Source organism: Nelumbo lutea, chromosome 6, assembly GCF_056320005.1.
Source record: "Nelumbo lutea isolate HS-2025 chromosome 6, American lotus-T2T, whole genome shotgun sequence".
In the NCBI taxonomy this organism is placed as follows: domain Eukaryota; kingdom Viridiplantae; phylum Streptophyta; class Magnoliopsida; order Proteales; family Nelumbonaceae; genus Nelumbo; species Nelumbo lutea.
Window position 1 is genome coordinate 9,021,535 of NC_142689.1, and position 21,890 is coordinate 9,043,424.

General features: G+C 36.3%; 1 protein-coding gene and 1 pseudogene across 3 annotated transcripts; both read right to left on the minus strand.

Moving 5' to 3' along the window:
* Window positions 1-8,872: 8,872 nt before the first annotated feature.
* Window positions 8,873-15,918, minus strand: LOC148847198 (RING-H2 finger protein ATL57-like). Of its 3 annotated transcripts, none has more exons than XM_088952218.1 (3): window positions 15,448-15,918; window positions 11,789-11,847; window positions 8,873-10,379 (listed from the first exon to the last, which is right to left on the minus strand). In XM_088952218.1, the coding sequence occupies exon 3, from the start codon at window positions 9,871-9,873 to the stop codon at window positions 9,013-9,015; it is 861 nt and encodes a 286-aa protein (XP_088808344.1). In that variant the 5' UTR covers window positions 9,874-10,379; window positions 11,789-11,847; window positions 15,448-15,918; the 3' UTR covers window positions 8,873-9,012. The 3 variants fall into 3 exon arrangements, with proteins under 3 accessions (XP_088808344.1, XP_088808345.1, XP_088808346.1); XM_088952219.1 differs by lacking the exon at window positions 15,448-15,918 and adding an exon at window positions 14,535-14,674; XM_088952220.1 differs by lacking the exons at window positions 11,789-11,847; window positions 15,448-15,918 and having other exon boundaries at window positions 8,873-9,916; window positions 10,016-10,154.
* Window positions 15,919-20,568: 4,650 nt separating this feature from the next.
* On the minus strand, window positions 20,569-21,636 carry LOC148847199 (RING-H2 finger protein ATL46 pseudogene; annotated as a pseudogene).
* Window positions 21,637-21,890: the final 254 nt, after the last annotated feature.

The window sequence follows — 21,890 nt, forward strand, 5'->3', positions numbered from 1 at the left end:
CGTTACATGTTTATTTCTTGTTGGGAGTGCATTTTCGAGTGTAGGATATCCAAACTCACATTTACCTCGGTAAGTGCATTTGTCCATCTTCTTTTTAAATCTAGGATTCCCAAATAAGTAATATAATGATATTTTTATCCATAAAAAGATGAAATGAAAATGGGTAAAGTTGACCCATTATTTTTCCATAGGTGAGAAAGTTACTTACCACTTGTGAGATGGATAGGCTTTACCTAGGGAAAAAATGTGTAAAATCAGGTCGTGTTAGGTGCGACACAATTGTATGGGTCATGCTGGGCTTGGGGTTTTAGGTCTACAAGCCAGTATGACCCATATATATTTATATATAACATATTTATATTTATATATAATATATGATATATTATATCACTTATAATTATATAATTATATATAGTATATAATATATTAATAAAATAAACAATTATTTTTAATATTATTATACTATTTTATTTAATTATTGTATATATAAACAATTGTATACATCAAAATTCATATAAAATTAAAATTTTAAGATTTTTATTTTCAATTTTTAAAATAAAAAGCTTTGGCTCGGTCTACAGCCTAAGGCTCAGCCACGAACCAGCCTAGCCCATGGCACTTTATGCAGGCCGTACACGAATTGTGTCGTGCTGACCCAGCACGACCTGTTTTATAGCTCTACCGGGGAAGTGGAACTCATTACTATGGGCCCATTAGTAAATGCAGAAATAACATTTTAAAGTTTGTTAATGGGAAAAAGATACCCATTAACAAACTTTCCCAAGTTTATTTACCAACAAATGAACGGGGCCTTAATGGCGGCATCTTACAAGGGTAAGAGAATGCGGTGTTTGGCAAGTCTTCCATGTGGTATTGTGGGCTTAGGCAAACTTGAAAGATCGAAAATCCGTGTTTTCCATTTGGTAATCAAAAGGTGGGAAGATGATAACACGCATGCATAGAAAGACCTGAAAAGATCGAAAATGTCAAATTTTGGGAAGCTTCAAATGACGCTTTTTGGTCGTTTTACGTGATATATAGCCTCTAAACACATTTTTAAAAGCCTATTATACCAAGCCGCTTATAAAACCATCTTTGCCCTTAAAGACAAGACATCAAAATCTCAACATGTCTTTTGGCCATATAGGCTGCTAGAAGATCTTACCAAAAAGACTTACCAAACAGCACAAAGTAATTTCCTATGAACTATGAAGGTTAGGAATATGGAAATGTGGAAATCGAAAATCATTTTTCACATGCAGTTCAAGTATCAAATGACCTTCATATCCATTCCTTCAAACTGGTGGATGAAGGTAGGCTGTCTATGGATCGAGTCTACCCAATGGATCTAAACCGATTATGTTATTAAACATATAATGTTTTTTATTCTTTTTTTATAATTTTGATCATATTTTATGTTTGAAATGATAAGTTTTATAAATAATAAATAAGTTAATATTAGTAAAAAATGTTTAATTTATTAAAATATAAGTAATTTAATATTTTCTATCATTTTTATAGAAATCAAAATTAAAATTTAAATTATTGTTTAAATAAACAAATATAATTTCAATATTAGGAAGGGGGAGTAGAGGAATGAAGAGCGGATAGATCGAACCCAGAACACTTACCCAGAAGAGTGGTCATTGGTGGAGATTGATACGTGTAGGGGTGAGGCAGTTGGGTGCCATGGTGGAGATTGATACGTGCATGGGTTTAATTAAGGTTTTAAAAGGCTAAAGGTAGGGGTGAGGCAGTTGGGTGCCATGGTGGAGATTGATACGTGTATGGGTTTAATTAAGGTTTTAAAAGGCTAAAGGTAGGGGTGAGGCAGTTGGGTGCCAAAGAGGCGATGCAAAAGTCTCAAGGCAATTTGAGGCCTAAGCCTCAAAGTATAAATATAATTATATTCAATTTATATATTTTCTTTTTATTATATATCTATTCTCTTTAGGGAAAATATAATTATATTCAATTTATATATATATATTTTTATTATATATTTATTTTTTTAGGGAAAATTCCACTTTAGTATCCTGAACTTTGGGGGTAGTGTCAAGTTAGTATCTGAACTTTTAAACCCAGTATCCAAACTTTCAAAAAGTGTCTTGCTTCAAAACCGTTAACTAACGTTAAGTATCATATAAAAGAACAAAAATTCCCTTTCACCTGTCTCTAACCACCATCTCCATTTCAGGACTCTCTAGTTGCAATTATTGGGTCCTGCATCGTCGTCGCTGGTGGCACCTCCGAATTTGAGGACAAAGGAGAGCATCTTCTATCTCTTTTATTCTTTTGTGCTTCTTTCTTATTACTCTCAACTTTCAAACCCAGAAAATTTCCTTTTTCTTTTTATTTTTCCACACGCGATTAGCCCAGGTGATGACCTCCAATAACTCCAGGGTTCCACAGCCACCTATAAACAGGACGAGTGAGGGTGTTCCATTTTGAACGAATAACAAAGGAAAATGGTGGATTCCCCATTTCTTCCAACTACTTGTTGTATGGGGATGATGAATAAGAGAAAGGTATGTACCTGGTAAAGCAATAAAACAATCAGAGTGGCACGCCATCTTTGCTCTCCTTTTGTGAATGTCTACTGCATGTTTTACCTCTCTCTCTTATGTTCTATTAAGACTCAATTTGGAAGGAATATAAATACAAATACTTAGAGTGCAAAACTTTGTATAAAAGTGAGTAGGAAATGTCAAGTATGTAGTTTGTATTATTTTATATACATTTATATTGTATATATTTATACTTATACTCTTTCCAAACTGAGCCTAAAGGATTAAATAGAAGGTATATTGCAAAAAGAAATAATAATAAATATCATTGAAACAAAAAGAGAGAGAACCATTAGGAATTCTTTGTCCTATGAAGAGAAGAAATCCACAATCAAAATCGAAAGAGAAAATCGTTTTTGTTAAAAGTGAAAATACAGTAAGGGAAACCTTCAACTTCGAACAACTATAATAACCATTGGGTTTCACTCTTTTAACAAATCATCGCAGATGTCCTTATTTAACTTACAAGAAGAGAGAAAAAAAATCAATTAAACCATACTTAGATATAGATTTCTTTATCTAAAGTAAAAAAAAAAAAATCGACAAAAACAGAACATGCAAAGATATGATTGTTCTAGTTTGCTTCAACAAAGATGTGTTCGTGGGTCAAGTGTTGATGGATCCAACCATACGCGCACTGGTGTTCATGGGTTTGAATTCCTCAGTTCATGCACTCTGTTCTCTCCTCAAATCAATCCATTGTGGCTCATTGTTATTATAATTCAATCTTAAGGTAGAAGACAATGAACAATGGTTTATTTTCAATAGTAGTTTTGATAGTTTTAAAAAAATTTAAGTTGCACATGTCATCATATGATAAGATAACTAACAGACTATTAACATTAGGGAATAAATTGACAGTTTTTGAAAGTTTGGGGACTGCAGTGACATGTTTGAAAGTTCGGGTACTAACTTGACACTACCCCCCCGAAAGTTTAGGGTACTAAAGTATTTTTTTCCCCTTCTTTTTATTATAACTCTTACGTTTTTTTTTTTATTTTCTATTTTGTTTTATGTTTATAACCCTGTTTATATACATTTTTAATATATACATACATACTAAAATTATTTGTAATATTTTATGCATTAAGGGTACAATTTATTTATTTTATAGCAATTTTTATATTTAAATTCATTTGTTTGTCTTAAATTAATCATATGTTTTATGGTGTAATGCTTTACCTAAATAAAATTATCCATTTATTTAATAGTTTATCTATAATATATAATTTCCTTATATGTTTTCAATTATATTTTTCTTTCTTAGTTAATTTATATATTTATTTTTATTAAATTATGTTCTTTTAATGTGATACCTTTTTTAAATTTTATTTTACATTTATAACCGTTTTATACTAAATAAAAAAATATCTTTACTTTATATATATATATATATATATATATATATATATATATATATATATATATATATATATATTAGATATTTTTTTATTCATTGTAATTAGATTTGAGAAAAAGAAATCCTATTCTAACGTATACATTTAGTAATAAGAAAATAAATGACATTTTTTTGGTTTAAAAGAAGTATTATGGGAATTTTTTTAATATAGGTTGATTTATTTTTATTACAAATAACTAAATAATTAATCTTCTTAAATTTTAAGAAGGATTATAATTAATTTACAATATTTTTTTCTTTTTTTTTCAGTTTTAATGCTTTTTATATGAGATTTGCACCTCAACAATTTCACGCACAAGGCCTAAGGCAGTGAGGCGTATGCGTCTCAAAAATAGAGGTTGTAGCCCCTTAGTATGGGGCAAGGCGCCTCAGGCTTTTTGGCTAGGGTTGTCAATGGGTTGGGCTCATCCGGTCTTAATATTTCAACAGGTTTATTATAATCGGATCAGACTCGACTGTCCCAATAACCAATTAGTTCAGTTTTTGGTCTAAAATTACATATCCTATCGGGTTTACTTCAGCTCCAAATCTTCAATATTTCTTGTCGAGTTAGTTCCAGTTCTAACTGGACCTAACCCATTAACAGTTCTAATTTTGGCTCCACCTTGCCTTGAGTAGGGGTGAGCAAAAAAAAAAAAAACGAAAAACTGGACTGACCGAAAAATCAAACAAAAAAAATCGATTAACTGAACCAATTGGTTCGGTGTTTTATAAAAATTAAAGATACCAGATCGGTTTCGGTTAACCAAAATAAAGAACAGATGATTAACCGAACCGACCAGTATACATGCATTTCTATATATATATATAATACAGTTCGGGTAACCCTAGCCTTAGTGCCTTTCAAAAGCATGGGCTTAATTTTATTATACAAAATAAAACATATTTGATTCAGCAAATTTAACCTAAATGAAGACACCACACTTTTACATTGAGTCGTGGGGGTGTTGGGAGGGAGATGGGATCTCTTAAAAAGTTAAAATCGTGTATACATTATTTTTGCTTTCAAGAGATCTGTGCTCATTATGAGCATTTCCACTTTTATTTGTCATATGTAGAACATGCATATTTGAAATTACAATAAAATATTATACATTATATGTTTAATACCAAACACCACCTTAATCATTCCAACTAGATCAGGCAGATCCAAGCACCAATATTGAGCTAATCAATTGAGGAATGGCGTTTGTCTCTACTCCTGGTGGGATTATGGGAATATTTTAATATTAGAGTGATAATCAAGTGAAGGTCGTCACGCTTACTCATGTCAAATTAGGACCATTGGCTTGAAGACTTGAAAGATTAGCTCCAATGAAATATCTTCTGCCGATTTTTAGAATAATTCATCTAAAAGTTCAACTAGAGAGCATTAATTAATATTAACTGCATGCTATATTTAAATTTTAATTAATCACGTTCAAGTTTATTATAACTTTTTAATGGTTCATGTTTTACAAAAAATTATTTTTATTTCTAATAAAATGTACTTATCATTGTGTTTAACCAATCATGTCTTCTGTTGCATGGTATAATGGATATACTATAGACTTTACCCCTACGCCCTAATCAAACATGTGCATAATAATTTCTGTTAGCTAAAAAATTGTGAAAACAAACTAACCAAATACATGGCCTATTTAGGGTAGTCAGAATTGAGGCTTTGACATGCTTGATATGCTCAATATGCTCAATACTAAAAATGGATTATCGAGAAAGTTTGGATCTGCTGACTACAACACATTTTTGGCCAAGTTCACTCAGCCGCACATTGGAAACATTTCTTCTACTTTATATCATTGATATTGTCCTACCGGATTTTTGAATCGGATCGAATAGAAAAATAGGATCCAATCCTATTTTGTAATTTGATTTTTTATATTCTTTATATTATTTTATAAAAATCCATGTATATCCCTATTTTGTTTAAAATGTCTATGTTAAAAATGGTTGAAAAAATGCTTGTATTTTTTTTTTCTTTGTATAGACTGTTCTGTTTATTTTGTTTTTATTAATAATTTTATAAATGTTAACTTGTAGATAATTAAATAGATCAGACTTGGATATTCAACATCCTTAGAAAGTTCAAATTCGAATTGATTTTGGTGAAATCCATTAGGTCATCGGATTGGATCGGATTTAGATATACCCCTATTCGAATTCAATTTGATCCATTTGCATTCCTAACTGTTGCTTGAATTAACTACCAATGTATTATGGTCAGCACTCAGCAGATATGGACTTGTATTGAGCGTGTCAATACCTTTAACCTTGTTCAAAACAAAAAAGTAATTATCAAGTCAGCAAAAACAATATGACTTTCACTACTTTCACTAATGAAGTCATTATTTCTTTTTATTTTGAGAAAACAAAATCATACATATTGGGAAACTTCCTCTTAGAGAACATATGCTTTCATTTCAATGGTCCTGATCCATCATGAGGCTATGCATTTGATCCTGAGGGACTATAGATGGCCCACCATATCTGTGCTTAAGAAATAAACTTTACAAACTTTTAATACTTGTTATCTAAATTTATGCTTTGCATTTGCCTGATTGTAGTTATAATTTATGCATGTATTTATTGCAAATTTTGCACTTTTTATTTTTCATTTGCATTCATTGGTAGTGCAAATTTTACATCTAAAAAACTGATAAAAAAATTGCACCACCATCCTCTTACATCAATTGATTCAATTCTCTCATATAAAGTGGAAATTACATCATCTTACTTCCTTTCACACAGCTCCAAACAAATAACCTCCTATGATCTTATCTCCTTTATCTTTCACATAAAGCGGGCATGACTTCATTTTAATTATAAAAAACAAATAAGAAAAAAAATCAAATTTGAAGCAAAGATAAACCCAGAATTTACACTCAGCCTTTTGCACACCCATGCATTTACAACATTTACACTTCAAACAAACTGATCCAAAGGGTCTTTTTATTTGCACTACAAATCTAAATTGGATTCAAAATTTGCATTGGGTTCTGTTTTACCTCTATTTGCTTGTAATTTTTATTTCCACCTTCCTCCTACCTCAACTTTTGCTCTCAAATAAAGAGGGGACCATGCCATTTTGCTTCCTACCCCACTCCAAAACAAATAACCCTCCTGCTACCTGCATCTCCTTCATGTAAGTTGGGGATAATATCATTTTACTTCCTAATTTACTTCTTACAAACAAACAAGACAAAGCTGAATTGACATATATGAATGAGTTCAAATTAAATAAAAAAAAGCATAAAAAAGGGGAACAAATTAAGGGGTCTGTGGTGGTCACCCTTTTATGATCATGATCATCATCTCAATCTTCGCGATGCTAATCTACATGCACTTACAATTAGCCCCTGTGCTTATTGATAGAAGTATTAACATTTTGAAATGGATTTGGTGATTCTACACACCAAATTTGTCCTCATTGCAATCTCAGCGATGCTTATCTATATGCACTTACATGTTTAATTGGCATTGATCAGGAAAGGATGTCTTCTTTGATTTAAACCAAGAAAACAATGAAGTGCTCATTGAGTAAGCTATAGACATCTTGTTGTGCTTATTGCTCATTTACTCCAAAACCAAATGAAGAAAAAAAAGAAAAAGAAAAAGAAGAGTAGTGATCCAATGAACACAATAAAGTCTTCATTGAATGTGTTTTTAATGAGTTTGATTACATTCAACAAGTTATAAGTACCCTAAATATGTTCTTCACTCATTTTCTAGAAAAAATTGCCAATGTTTTCACTTTTTTCTTCTTTAAATAAGCAGTAACACATGAGGAATGTTGGACATTGTATGGAAAAGTCCAATATTCATATATATATATATTGCATTTACTATTGGATAAACTTAGTTTGTTTTACATTTGTGCATTTTTGCAATTCCATTTAGTTTGTTTTTTGTATTTACTATTCAAATTTAGTTTGTTGTACATTTGTTTTACACTTTGGTTGGATTTCTCCTTCGGGTAAAATTTATTTTCTATTCTTTTGGGTCTGATTTAATGTGGTTAAATTCCCAAGCTGATCTGGGCAAGAGAAATGGTTTGTCTCTAGGTGAGAAATTGCATTCTGCAGTTTTGTCAAGATAATTTTTTTTTGAATTTTCCCTTCTACTTTTTTTTTCAAGCCTTCAAATCATAATGGATGAATATGCCCTCATGCATAGTTCAAAGTTTTGGTTTTGAAGGTTCTTGATATGTCAAATACAAGGAATTAAGGCTATGTTTGATTTGAAGGAAAAATCATGGAAAGGTAAGAAAATTCATACAAGGTTTATAAAAGTTTCTTCACCTTTCATACCAACATGACATGTTCTGGTCATTTGTAATGGACTCAAGTTGGACTGGATCGGATTGGATCAATCCAATTGACAACCCTAACTAGAAGTAGAAGACAAAACAATAAGCAATGGATGAATCAGATTCATCCACTTCAGCCGTTATCAAGTGTAAACCTCACTTTATCGTTTTGTCATTTTGTATAGGAAAAATCTATCATATGAAAAAGATATGGTATGAAAAGAATTTTGACCAATCAAAATCCATTTTGATAAATCACACACCATTTTTCAGTTATCATATCTTTTCCGTATCATAGTCGAACATTTCCCTTTCCCACCATTTATTATTTATCGTAAGGGTGTATCGGACTAAGTCGGGTTGGACGGTTGGACCAACGTTTCTAAATCGTAATCGTTTGCATCCACGGCCATGAGCCAACAAATCCAATTGGTCCCACCTAAATGTATTATTTATATACAATCTTTTATCTGCTTATTATGATTTTATTGGACCCCACCGCCCACACGTTTTATCATATGCATAAATCACTCCCGTGGTTCGATTCCCCAAGTTTGCTACGAGGAGAACTGTAGACGATTGTCGTAATTACAAAACATTGTTGTATGATAAGAGTATCGGTACAAAATGCAGTGGGGCACACACGTGTCGAGGAGTGGCACGTGCTACACAGTTCCATACCTAACACTAAACATCCGCTGTGCTGTGTCAGATACTCTTCAGAAGCTGAAGCTCCTTGGAAGCGACGCCCTCTCAGTCTCAGTCTCAGTCTCTGTCTCTGTCTCTTCCCCCGACCTCCAACAGTAGCTTTTCGTCCTTCTCAGCCCCGCCGGCCGTAATGGTCGTACCACCACCACCTCCTCCTCCTCCTCCTCCTCCTCCTCTCTTATTACTACCGTTTCAATGCTAATGCTAATGCTAATGCTAGACGTGTCTCTACTGTCCACCGTCGATGACATCTGCTGCGGATCGCAGCAACCACCATGATCGTCGCCTCTGTCCTTGTCGTCCAAAGAGACGTCGCTGTTCTTAGGAAACAACTGTGTCGACCGACAGAGAGGACAGGACCCATGAGCGGACAGCCACATGTCTATGCACTGTGGATGAAAGACGTGCCCACAGTAAGGTATCACCTTCACGCTTTCTCTCTCCTCGAACTCGCTCAGGCACACTGCGCAATCCACCGGCTCCTTCGCCTCCCCATCGTACGCATACACCGGCAGGGATTTCACGGTTGTGGGGTCCACGCCACGCGGGCACGACGCCGACGAGGCTGACGCTGCTGCTCTCCGTTGCTGCCGCCGGCGTCGTGACAGTTCCAGGGCGTTCTCCTCCGCGAAGCGGCGGATGTAGACGGAAAAGAAACCCATGAAGAACAGAGCCGTCAGGAGCACCACCACTGTCAGAGCCATGGAGGAATCGAAGGTCGACATGGGTTGCAGGGGTTTTCTAGCTGCCGCTGCCGAGGCGATGGCAGGGGTTAGTGGCGGAACCAGGTAGTAATCTCGGGGAAGAGACGAAAACTCGCCAGGGTGGGGGGCATCTCTGTCGAGGAGTTTTCGGGTGTGGGGTTTCTTCATCAGTAATGGCCGACTTGCTTTCTGTGTGTAGAATCCTGTTTCTCTGCCAGATGATTGAAAAAGCTTGAAACTTGGAATTAGAACTCTGGAAGTTCGAAAGAACGTTAGAAAGAGAGAGAGAATAGACGAGAGGAGGGAGAACCGGAGAAAGTGTCGTATCGCTTTATATAATCAATGTTTCTGAGTAGACGCTGGAGCAGATGGCGAGGGGGTCTGGATTTTGTGAGCAGAGGATGAGAATGGCTGCGGCTACGCCCTTGGATAAGACAGACAAACCGATTATCCACGTGTAGCTAGATGGGGTTGGGGATGGCCCACACACAGAGACCGGAAACATGATTGGACGGTGCATTGGAGTGCAACTGGATTTCTAGTTTCCACAAACAACGAAACAAGCTCTGATGCCCTGGTTGCTCCTTGGTTGGTTTGCTCTGTGCCGTTTAGAAACTTCCCTCCGGATATTGATTTTGGGGACATCACAATCACTGAATCACATCCCGAGTTTCCTGTAAAACAAAATTATAATATCAATCAATAATGATAGAAGAGACTCAATTGAAATTGGTTTGGAACTTCAGTCAAAGCAAAACACAGACATCTAACCTAATCATCTCAATCCCCACCCAGGAGAGGGAAAAGTTAAAGTTAGAAAGTAAAGAAAAGAAATAAAGAAAGGATGCAGAAAAGGAAAACAACCCTGATTGATACTTGACCCACCTTGCAGCAGCAGGGGCTGGTGGGCCTAAAAATTCTAAACTAAAGCTTGAAATTTGAATTGTAGATGTCACCCTCTTATGCAGTCCTTCGCACGCTGATCAATATCCATACAGCTCATACAGGATATCAATGAGCCCCAACTGATCATTCTGCACTGACCATTAGGAAGATTGCTTGATCAATGAATTTTTAGGTGGAGGCCTATCTTACACCAAATAGGAAGATTGGTTTGAATTTCTCTGTGAAAAAAAAAATGATCCTCCAATTGTTGTAGATAAGATTCAAGAGTAAGGAGGCATGTGCTTCATCCGCTTCTCTGTGGTTATGTTTAATGCCACGTGTGTAAGAATTATAATTTAACTTGAAATTTGTTTTTAAATGTTTTAATAATTCCGGTTTTTTTATTTAATTTTGTACCCAATTCTGAAGTCGACAGAGAGGGAGAGAGAGATGGGCATTTGCAAATGAAGGAAAGAAAAGCTGATATGTTCTGGTAGAAAAAGAAAAATGAACTACTTCTATCTTGCATAGGATCCCTAACTTTGGGCCATGTGAACCATCGAACAAGGAAGCTTAGGGATTGTTTGTCTAAGGAAATGATTTCTTTTTTGTGTCCTTTTTTTTGGGTGAAGGAAAGAACATTGTTTATTGTTAATACAGTTGTCTGGAATGTCCAATTAAGGGATGAATTAGAAATTTGTTCTTGTTACTGGGCAACCCCAGTTTGCAATTGCAAACATCAAATCATATTCTCGGATTGGTCCAGGAAAGTAGTAAATTTATGGATAAGATGGGTGTTTCGTAATTAAGCGGATCTTTGAGGTTAATACTTGATAATCCTCTTCCCGGCCACGTGGGTGGTTCATAAATTCCGTAAGCTAAAGGGCAGAGAGGGAGCTAAAAGACGGAAGTGTCACTCCCGTTTGATCCTAATAATTTTCGGACTCTCTTCCCCCTTTCCATCCATCTAAATGCGAATCCAAACCCGATCGACGTATACAGAGGTGGGTGTCTGGGTAATAGTCCAAGTAAACCCGCACTAAGTGCTGTCCTCGACTGCCATTTTTGGCAGCTGAGATGGCCTGGTACAGCCATGTCAGATTGGGACCCACTTCTATGTGACAAATTAATGTTCATTCTTCCACCATGGTACTAACAACATTGATATGGAGACATGTAGAAGTTCAAAAGAACTTACCTAGAAGATTAAGCAAATGCTGGCTGAGTTTTCCATAGACTCAATTTCATGTGCAAGCCCTGCATCAATGACACCCATTCAGAAAACATCTTTTGAATTATATCCACATCAAGCCCAATGTAATTGATGTGCAATGTATGGAAACAAATTCAGATCCAATTCTTCTCCCAAAGAAATAACAACAGATAGAAATAACTAGTTCTAAACTGGTTCATTGGTTGTATGAATTGTTGCTCCTGTAGTCATGCTTATCTTCTGATCAGGAACCAGCTCATATTTCAAGTGTTGCAGAAAAATTGCAAGTGCAACAATCACTTTCAGAGAAGAAAACTGATTACAAATGGTCTTTCCCAGGGCTCCCACTAAATGGATTGAATTTACAGTGCAAATTCTCTGAAAGTCGATTCACCTAATGCTAATAAACTATGATGGAGAAGGAGAACAATCGGATGTTCCCAAAATATAATACAGCAATGACCTGTAATGAATACCTCCAGAACAGCATAATAGAGGTTAAAACCTTTAGATTGGGACTTTTAATCTGAAGGATTGATATGATATATTGAGGACACAGAGCCATAATTTTGACCATTAGAAAGCAAAATAAAAGATTCCAATTTTGAACATAGACCTAAAACACCATGAACTGCAATAAATCCAATCAATCCTCAAATGAACAGTTAACCCAGCAGTTTTAGCCCAGGACAATCCACAGTTTCCTGGGGATTGATATGAAATACTGAGGATCCAGAGCTACCATAGCTCCTTAAGATTCAGGTCCATTGAAATGTCTAAATTTCTAAACAGTTGAAATTCTATGAAATGGGAAGAAAATTAATGATCCAGAATCAGAAAAGACTCATGTCCTTATTTAGAAAGTTCTAGTATAAATGGACACCAGAAATCAGTGCTTGACTTCATAAGACATTGTCTCTTCTAAGTCAACTCTTTATGGCAAAAATTCTTCTCCTCTCTCCCAGACCATGGAGAATATGGTCATATAAATTACCATATCAAGAGTAGAGAATAAAGTTGGAAATTATAATTCCCATATCCAAATTTTAGTTGTGTTCAGAGTTAAGCAGAAATTTGAACAAATTCAAGGTCCAATGTTAAATTTAAATTGATCAAGTTTTGACACCCTAGATTCTGTAACCAAAGAGGAGACCCTAGATTCAAATGACACATGCCTATGTTACTGGTCTAATAAAATAAATAACAAATCAAGAATAGAATATCACATCCAAGAGGATGTGATGGATATTACACACAGATATCATCAGCAACTGGAGATACCTTATCTACATTTGAAAAGTTGAGTTGCTAAAAAAATGTTTCAGCACAAAAAGGAAAATTTATCACTATTTACTGAATACTGACCACCTTCTTTCTTTTGGCATATATTGAAAGGATACCTATTACCCCATCTGAACAAATCCTTATCCCAATTATATGGTACTTGGTAGAATATTTGTCAATTGTCACCCTCTCAAAAAGGAAACTAAGGAAAATTGTAATTCACAAACTCATATTAATTATAGGGCATAAATTGCGTTATAGATTTGTTTGGAACTTTAGTAAAAGAAAATAAAATGAAATTATATAACAGTTAACTAAAAAGGCCATTACAAAATGTCGGCTCCATCTATCTGAGGTGTTGAGAGGGATAGACTGGATAACAGTCTACTACATGATAAACATAATAATAACAAAGTGAAATCAGCTAGTATACATTGGTTAACTGTTAGCTTATTGTTACACATTTGAAAATGGGATAATTAAATTGGGCAGTTTCCGCAAATGCACAAAAACTCTATATAGTAAATTTGCCTTCCTGAAAAAAAGTAAACTTGCCAATTTATCAATATCTAACCTAGAACACGAACTGGCTAATGCTGCATGCTTTTTTCTTTTTTTTTTTTTTTTTGATAAATAATGTTGCATGCTTATAATACAAAGGACATGCCACAAAGAAGTGATTTGATGCAAGGCAACAGTGTTTTAGAAAGTGTATGAAGCTTATATCTTGAGGTTTGCTTGGTTCAACACATTGAAGCTCAACTAGAAGCTCATGCCTGAAATCAAAGGCACATTCCTCACACCTTCAAATCCCTTATATGAGTATATAGACATATGTGCATATCTATGTGTATTTGACTATCTATATCTATATGTATGCATTTTTATTATATCTATGTTTCCACATATTTAAATAAGTATTATTAAGTAGTTTATAAGCTCCAAACATTATCATAGTTTATGTTTGTGGGTTCAGCTTTTCAATTATATGTCATAAAAATACGCTCCAATTGTGCATGTTTCCAAACTTATTGGGTCTTACTTTAGTGTTTCTTAACAAAATGGCAACTCACCTCACATGTCTAAAGGTTTTGACATTTTTCTTCACACCTAACGTTTTTGAACAATGGTTCTCAATGAGATAGAGAGGCAGAAAAGGACATGGATAGAAGTTGTGAGAGAATCCTGTGTACAAACCATTTTAACAAATGTGGCCAAGCATAAGACTGATTCATGTAGCCAACATCAAATGGTTGGGAATTTGGCACAAGGCATAATTAAATTGATTTGAGCACAAGCTAGCTACTATTATTTTTTTTTTGATGAATAAACAAGCTAACTATTATTGATCTTTATTATAGTTTAATTAGTGATGCATCCTACATAATGATGACAAACAAAACTTAGAACAAAATTATTCAGAAATTGAATAAGTGAAGACATCTACCAAAAAGCATGCAGAGATCACTTCTCTGCTTGCAAGCAAAAGCAAAGGGTACTTGGATCTCATTTACATATTCCTCCTCATCAATCAGTTCCCCCTTGGCTTCCGCAATCTCTTTGCACTTTGTAATATGTTCTTCAATGGTTCTTCTGATAATGGTAATAGCTTTTTCAGCTTTGTTTTTTCCTTGATTGATTTGTCATTAAGCTTCTATCCACACTGTGAAAACTAAAAAAAAAACAGAAGTATTGATTTTTCATTTGGAAAAATGAGACAAATAGGAGCAAATTTGATGAAGAAACCTTTCAATATGATAAAACCAGTTGAATGAGCCTCTGCCTCTTTTAATGCAGTGTAAGCTTCATCTATTACGAGACCATTTGCAGTAAGTGAATCATAATTGCAATTGAAAACTGCCAAACCCATAACATCTCATGTTAATTGAGAAAATTTTGCCTCCATGTTGACTTTAGTACCACTGATTGCATCGGGTTTGAGCTTTTCCACCAACCCCTCAGCACATTTACAGAAGACTCCATCTAATATCATGGAAAAATACTCGGTATGAAGAGATGGAACCACTATCCTTTGTTTCACCTAGCTAAAATCAAACTTTCTCCACAAGCTGTATGACCTTAATAAATTTATATTGAGAACGGAATGAGCTTCAATTATCAGCATTTTCTTTTAACTTGTAACCAGACTTTTGGAGAACTTCATAAACGATATAAACTGATATAGATACAGGCCTACATACGTATACGAATGAATATGAAAAGTATACATACAATGCATTAAGCCAACCTTCCTACAAGCCACTGAATTAGAGATTCAATCCCAATTTATCTACAAGTATACTACTGGAACGAAAGGATAATCGTCTAAAACAAGGTCATCAGCAATGGTTAAGCCGTACCTAAGAAAGAACTCAGAGATCTCTGCAGAGACAACGGAAAAAGCCCTTGGCATAGCTTCCATAGTTCGTCAAAACATGCTTCGCAGTAGCTGGGTTATTGCAACAAGAAAATTACGAGGATCCGCGCGAGATCTATAGATTGGTCCATACTCATTCACCGATTTGAACAAATCTAGGAAAAAGAGCACATCCCAGAAGGTCAGACATATCTTCAAGCTCGGCATTGGCAGTGGGTATTTCTGAATCGTCAAGGACAATGCTGAAGGACCTGGTTAGGGAGGTTAGCCAATCTGGGCTAACCCATTAGCCATTTGCTTATGTTGCAGCTCAATTTCTTGTATATTTTACAAGAAGTAGAAGAGCCACTTTTTGCAGAGGACTTACTGGAGAGAGAATGATGGGTCTGTGAAGGTGCTGATGGATGGTATCTGTAAAAGCCCAAGTGAGAAACGCTGAAGAATCAATGGTCACAGATAAAAATTTGAAGGGTTTCAATCAGTTAATCTTTGCTAAGTAGTAGGCTACTCCCTCTCTCTCTCTCTCTCTCTCTCTCTCTCTCTCTCTCTCGTCCACCATTGCTCGACTTAACTGGCTGGTTAACGCTGAATCATGGAGACCGTTTCTCTGTTACCAAGAGGGAACCCTGGTTGAAGTCTGCTGAACTTGGAAACTGATTTCTCCTAGGCCCCCCTTGGTAACGGCTGAAGCGGAGGAATTACCGAAGTAATCCACCAATTCCATTCAGCCACTTCAGCCGTTCTCACTTTTCATCTGCTGTGCTGTGACCTGTGAGTGTGCTCTGTGTGGATCTCATCTCACTCTCAGGATCTGGTCTGGCCATCTGGGTATCATGGAATATACCTCAGTTGAATCTGGTCTGGAGCACAGAGCCACAGACCACAGGAATGGGTCTGGCCCGCATAACTTGCCACTGTACTCGGCCCACCAATAACGGGTCTTATCAAGCCAATATTGATCCATCTTCCAGCTTTGGTTGAGTCCGTTTTGGTCCCAACAACCATTGCATGAAAGATAGGAGAGATGTTCCTAATGCACGGCTGCAATGGCTGTTGGGGCCCTGTGTTGGGATTTAAACCGAATTTGATTTGGTTGCATTAAGGCTATTTATGGATCGGCTTGGGTCAATTTAATAGATTTTTTTTTAATCAATCCGACTTGGTTGGGTTATTTAAAGAGCAAACCAAAACCGACCTATCATTAAACAAAATCGACCCTAACACGAAGGGTTGGTTTGGGTCAATTTGGCATCGTTTGTGAATAGCCCTATATTTGGTGTAAAATTTCCTACTCAAAAAAAGAAAACAATCCTAAAGATAAAAGTAATTCCCACTTAACTAATGTTTTATTGTTCTTTAATGGTAAAAATAAGTAACTAACTAGAAATAATAAACTAGGATAAGGATTATCTAGTTAGGGAAAGACTAGAAGTTCAGAAATTAATTCAATTCGGTTCAATTTGACTTTGATTTTCACACATGAAAATCAAAATCGAACCGAATTATTAATTTATCCCCTCTTCACAACCCAAAACCGACCAACGGTAATGAAAAATCAACCAAATCAGACTGAATAGGACCGATTTGATCGGTTTAATCGGTTTAACATTGTTTGTGAACAGCCCTAGGTTGCATCAGGGCTGTCAATAGGTTTGGCTCAATTCTGGATAAAGGGTAATAGACCCAGAACCGATCCCCAACATTAATTGGGGTCATCGCAGTTGACAGCCCAAGGTTGCGTCCGAATTGGACCCAAGATGAAAATAGTCTTTACTAGGTGCCCGTTTTGGGGTGGGGGTGGGCCGGTGGGGCTCACGCATGGGCTTCTAGCTTTGTGAGGTGTGCCCAGACACAGACAGAATAGAAGCTCTGTTTTGTGAAAATTTCAGAAAGTCAAAATATGCTTTTGTTCAGCAAAAAAAGTTGGCTTCTCCGGTGAAGCTTGTTTTCAGTATCTTCTTCAAAGCAGTTCAATGAAAACAATCCTATCAAAGCTGAAGCCCTTCCAAATGGGACCTTACATTGGGAATGGGTTTGTGCCTTCTATGAAATGGACCTTTCAAAAACTGGACCATGGTTATCCAAATGAAGTTCGGTTGAGAAACTGTTGATTAACTTGGTGATTAGCTCATTCTGGCCATAAAAACTGTTGATTAACTGGGGATCCAGTGTCACTGGCTCAACATTCAAATAGAGGGTGCAATTTGGCTTGAACCGGGTTGGGAATTTGTTAAAGTTTTAATGGATCCAAATCCTAACCCAAGCCAAGGTTCAAAGTATTGATACTTTTGATATCCAAAATTTGAGTAATTGATTGATTCCGATTATTGGGTCAACATTCAAATAGGGGTGCAACTTGGCTTGAATCGGGTTGGAAATTTGTTAAATTTTCGATGGACCCAAACCCTAACCCAAGCCGAGGTTTAAGGTATTGATACCCTCAATATCGAAAATTTGTGTAATAATTCGAATCATGCAATGAAATTAAAATGCATATTGATGGTTCAAAAATCAAAAACCAATACATATCATGTACTAACATGTCCTGGGCTGGATGTAGTTCAAATCCTTCCAATCCGAGTTGCAGCCCTAAATTCAATTGTCCAGTGCGGTCTGAATGAATGTATTGCTTCATGAGATTGGGTGAGTGGGGACCAAGAGGAATCTTGTGAAAAGAGTTGCCCCTCTAGTTGGACCATGCGCGTACACGTGAACTGTGCCATTCCTTTTCAAACTGATCCTTCTAGGGTTTTGTTTTTCCTTGGGAATAGAATTTCTGGTTTTTCTGGTCAATCAGACATTGGGGCCCAGTCTCAATATGGGGGTTAAGGAAATATAGATATAGTGTGGAAGTTAGCATCTTTAGCTGATGATGATCCTTACAAGCTGCAATGGGCAATTGGTGATCCAGGTAGTGTTTAGGGATGCAAAAGTATTGAATTGAATCACATTCAGATTGCATTTGGATAGGGATGTAATGGGCCAGGTTAAATGGTCTTGACCTAACTCTATAGTGCTGGGTTAAGGTAAGATATTTGGCTTTAGAAATGGGTTAGGGTTTTGATTCTTTAATCTGAATCATGTTCAGGTTTGGGTTTTGGCTACCTGCCCCACTAGGTCTAGTCTTAAAGTTTAAGATTTATTTGCATGTTGATTTTGATTTTCTTTTTCTTCTTTTCTTTAATGGGAAAAGTGACACCTTAGAATTTATAAAGCAATTTTCTAACTTAAATTAATGGATTTTAGGTCTTCAAAATGCATTAAAAAATACAATTGAAATGCTATGGTCAAGTCTGGAAATTATGTATTTTAAGGTGTCTGGTCAATCGGGTTCTAAAAGTGATTAAAATATTATATATTATTAATAAATGAAGTAAAAATCATTTTAATATTGTATATCATGAACAAAATTGATTGAAAATAAATTTATAAAACTTGAACCAATGACTTTTCAACAAAAGCATAACATTCAAACCAACTTTATATATTCAATTGAACTAATAAACTGGTTTTAGATTGGGCCAATCCAGTCCAAAATATTTATTAGATTAGATTGGACCTAGTCCGTCCGTAATAAACTTATATTGGATTGGCTTGGATTAAGCTAATATCTAGTCCATTGATATATGATAAGAATATAGGTGTCATTGGACTGGGTTTGGGTTGAAACCAATCTAAATTAAAATGAATCTGAACAGATTAGACAATCCAAACATTGAATTGGACCGGTCCAAAATATTCATTGGATTGGATTGGACCTGGTCCATTTATATAGAATCACATTGGATTGGACCAAATCGAAACCAATTGACACCCCTAGGAATAAGGGACTTTTATTCCCTAACTTCCCAAATTGGATCCATAATTTGGCTTGACCTGATTTGTTTATCTAATTTTATTTCTCTTCTATGTTCCTCGGTTTTGTGTTGTATTTAAAAAAGCTTAGTATTATTTTTAATGAATTATATCGGATATGTTTGTCATGAAATCGTTCAATTTAAATGCTTAAACTATTACTTAGGTGAGGTCCTTGAATAGGTTTTTATTCTTTAACACACTCCCTCATGTGTGGGCTAGCACAAGTCACCCATATCTTGGGCTGAAATTTAATTAATTAAAATGAGGGCATTAAACATAAAATAATAAGCCATTGCAAACAGTCTCCTTCCTATCTCAAGGAACTGTTCAAATTAAAAGCTTAAGCTATTGAGGCTGCTGAATAGGTTTTTATTCTCTAATAGAGGCTTTTAATCTATATCAACTGCTAATAAAATACATTACAACACCCTCCCAACATAATCTAACATCACATATCTCATACATAATGGGTCTTAGTCTCGTGATGAAATGTGCAAGAGATGTAAGGGTGTTGGAACGTGTTTTGTTGGTAGGAGATCCCAGCTCCTGTCACACTGGCCCTCACTTGCTGAACCTATCTGGCCACTGAGATGGCTATGGAGGATAGTACCTACAATTTAAAAAGAACCCAAAGTTTTTTCGCTTTATTATTGTCGATACTTTACGTATCAAAGCAAGTTAGCTGGAACAAAATCCAGTTAACAAAGTCCCTCATATGGGGCTCTGGATTTGATAGGGTTGAGGTTAATCAGAGCTTCAGGCTCTGATGTCTGAAAATGGAGTGAAGACGTAAAGATTCAGATCTTTTGTCATGGTCTCTTTCTCACACAGAGAGTGAGAGAGATAACAATCCCTCAAAAACATGAGAACAACCAGACCAGACCAAGCTGGCTGAGACCTACAACTGAGAGGCTGTAGCTAAAATATTACAGGAAGATCGAGAGCTCTCGTTGAAAAAACCATGAACGCCCTAGCGTGTTTTCTGATAATTGGCTCTAAACTTCAGACAGCCAAGAGATTGAGTTTGTTTGAGGACACGCTAGGGCGTTCATGGTTTAGTTGATGAGAGCGAGCTCACTGGAATACCAACCAAAGGTCCAAATTAAGCTGAGGTGAGTTCGCATCACCGCCCCACTGGGTCTCGCCCCACAATCACCCCACATGACGTAATGTGACACCTGTCCAGTCGCACGCGGTGGGGCGTTCCCGCGTGCGACACTATATGAACGGACGTTAACCCTGCCCGTTAGCTGCTCGTCTCTCCTCCTCCTTTCTCCTTCCCCTCCACTTCCCCTCCATTATTCAAATTTCTGAACTTCCCAAGTCGGACAGGGAAAACCCTCTTTTCAGTAGGAATTTCCTCCATTCCACTGGTTCCTGACTAGAAGCAAACCCATCCTCTCCATCGCCTGGACACCCACTCTCCTCCCTTAAATCGTCAAAATCAAAAGCTGGATTCTCAATGGCAAGGTTAGGGCTGTAAAGCGTTCCTCTACAGAGAGGGCATGTTGAATTTGACAGCAGCCATGTGCGTATACAGTTAATATGAAACTCATGACTACACATAGGAAGCAACCTCAGTTTGTCTCGCTCTGAAAATTCACATAGGCAAACTGCACAGTCAAACGGCTCTTTCAGACCCATTATCTCATTGTAGAGGAAAACAAGGAGAGCATCTATGAAAGCCTGATCTAGACCAGAGTCATGCAGATGGAAGAGCTGTTGCAATTGCCTTTGGAGAGCATTAGAGCCAGAAATTTCCGGGTATCTGTTAGACAGAGGAAGACGGTTGCTTTATAAGGAATCTGACAAGCAGGTGGAGCAGGCAGAGATGAAGAAAATAACGGCTAGAATAACTATAATAAAAAGAACAGCAGGGCTGATTCTACGATGAAGGAGTTGATTCTTTCTGGTAATTATTGTTATTATAAGGAGATGAGAATGAAGATGATGGGGAAGCAGAAATAGGAAAAAGCAGAGGAGAGAGTCTGGTAATTATTGTTATTATAAGGAGATGAGAATGAAGATGAAGGGAAGCAGAAATAGGAGAAAGCAGAGGAGCGAAGGGAGGTGGGTGGGTCAAAAGACCAACTTTTTCCATCATTTGAATCCGATTCCAAGACATTTTTAGGAGATGGGTGAGCTCAAAAAACCATCTTTGTTTTCAGCTTTCCCATAACAAACACAAAGGCATTCGTAGCTAGACTAAAAAAAAAAACATCTTTTGACGAGCTATGTGGAATTAAAAAACGGTGGCCGAAGCTATCGCCGGTGCCGGAGAAGGGGGCGGAGTTCGGGTGGAGAACGGGGTGAACGGGGTGAGAGCCTCCGATTTGAGCTTGGGGGCGGAAATACGGGAAAAGCTTGCAGATTCACGGATGAAGCCCTTTTGAATGAGAATAGCAACTAACGGGCAGGGTTAACGTCCGTTTATTTAGCATCGCACGCGGGGGGTGATGCGAACTCAGCTGAGATGTATCGTGTTTCCATGGAAATTGCAAAAGCGTTTCTTTTTCTTTTTCAAGATCCCAAATAATAATAAAATAATATAATAGAGGTGTAGATAAA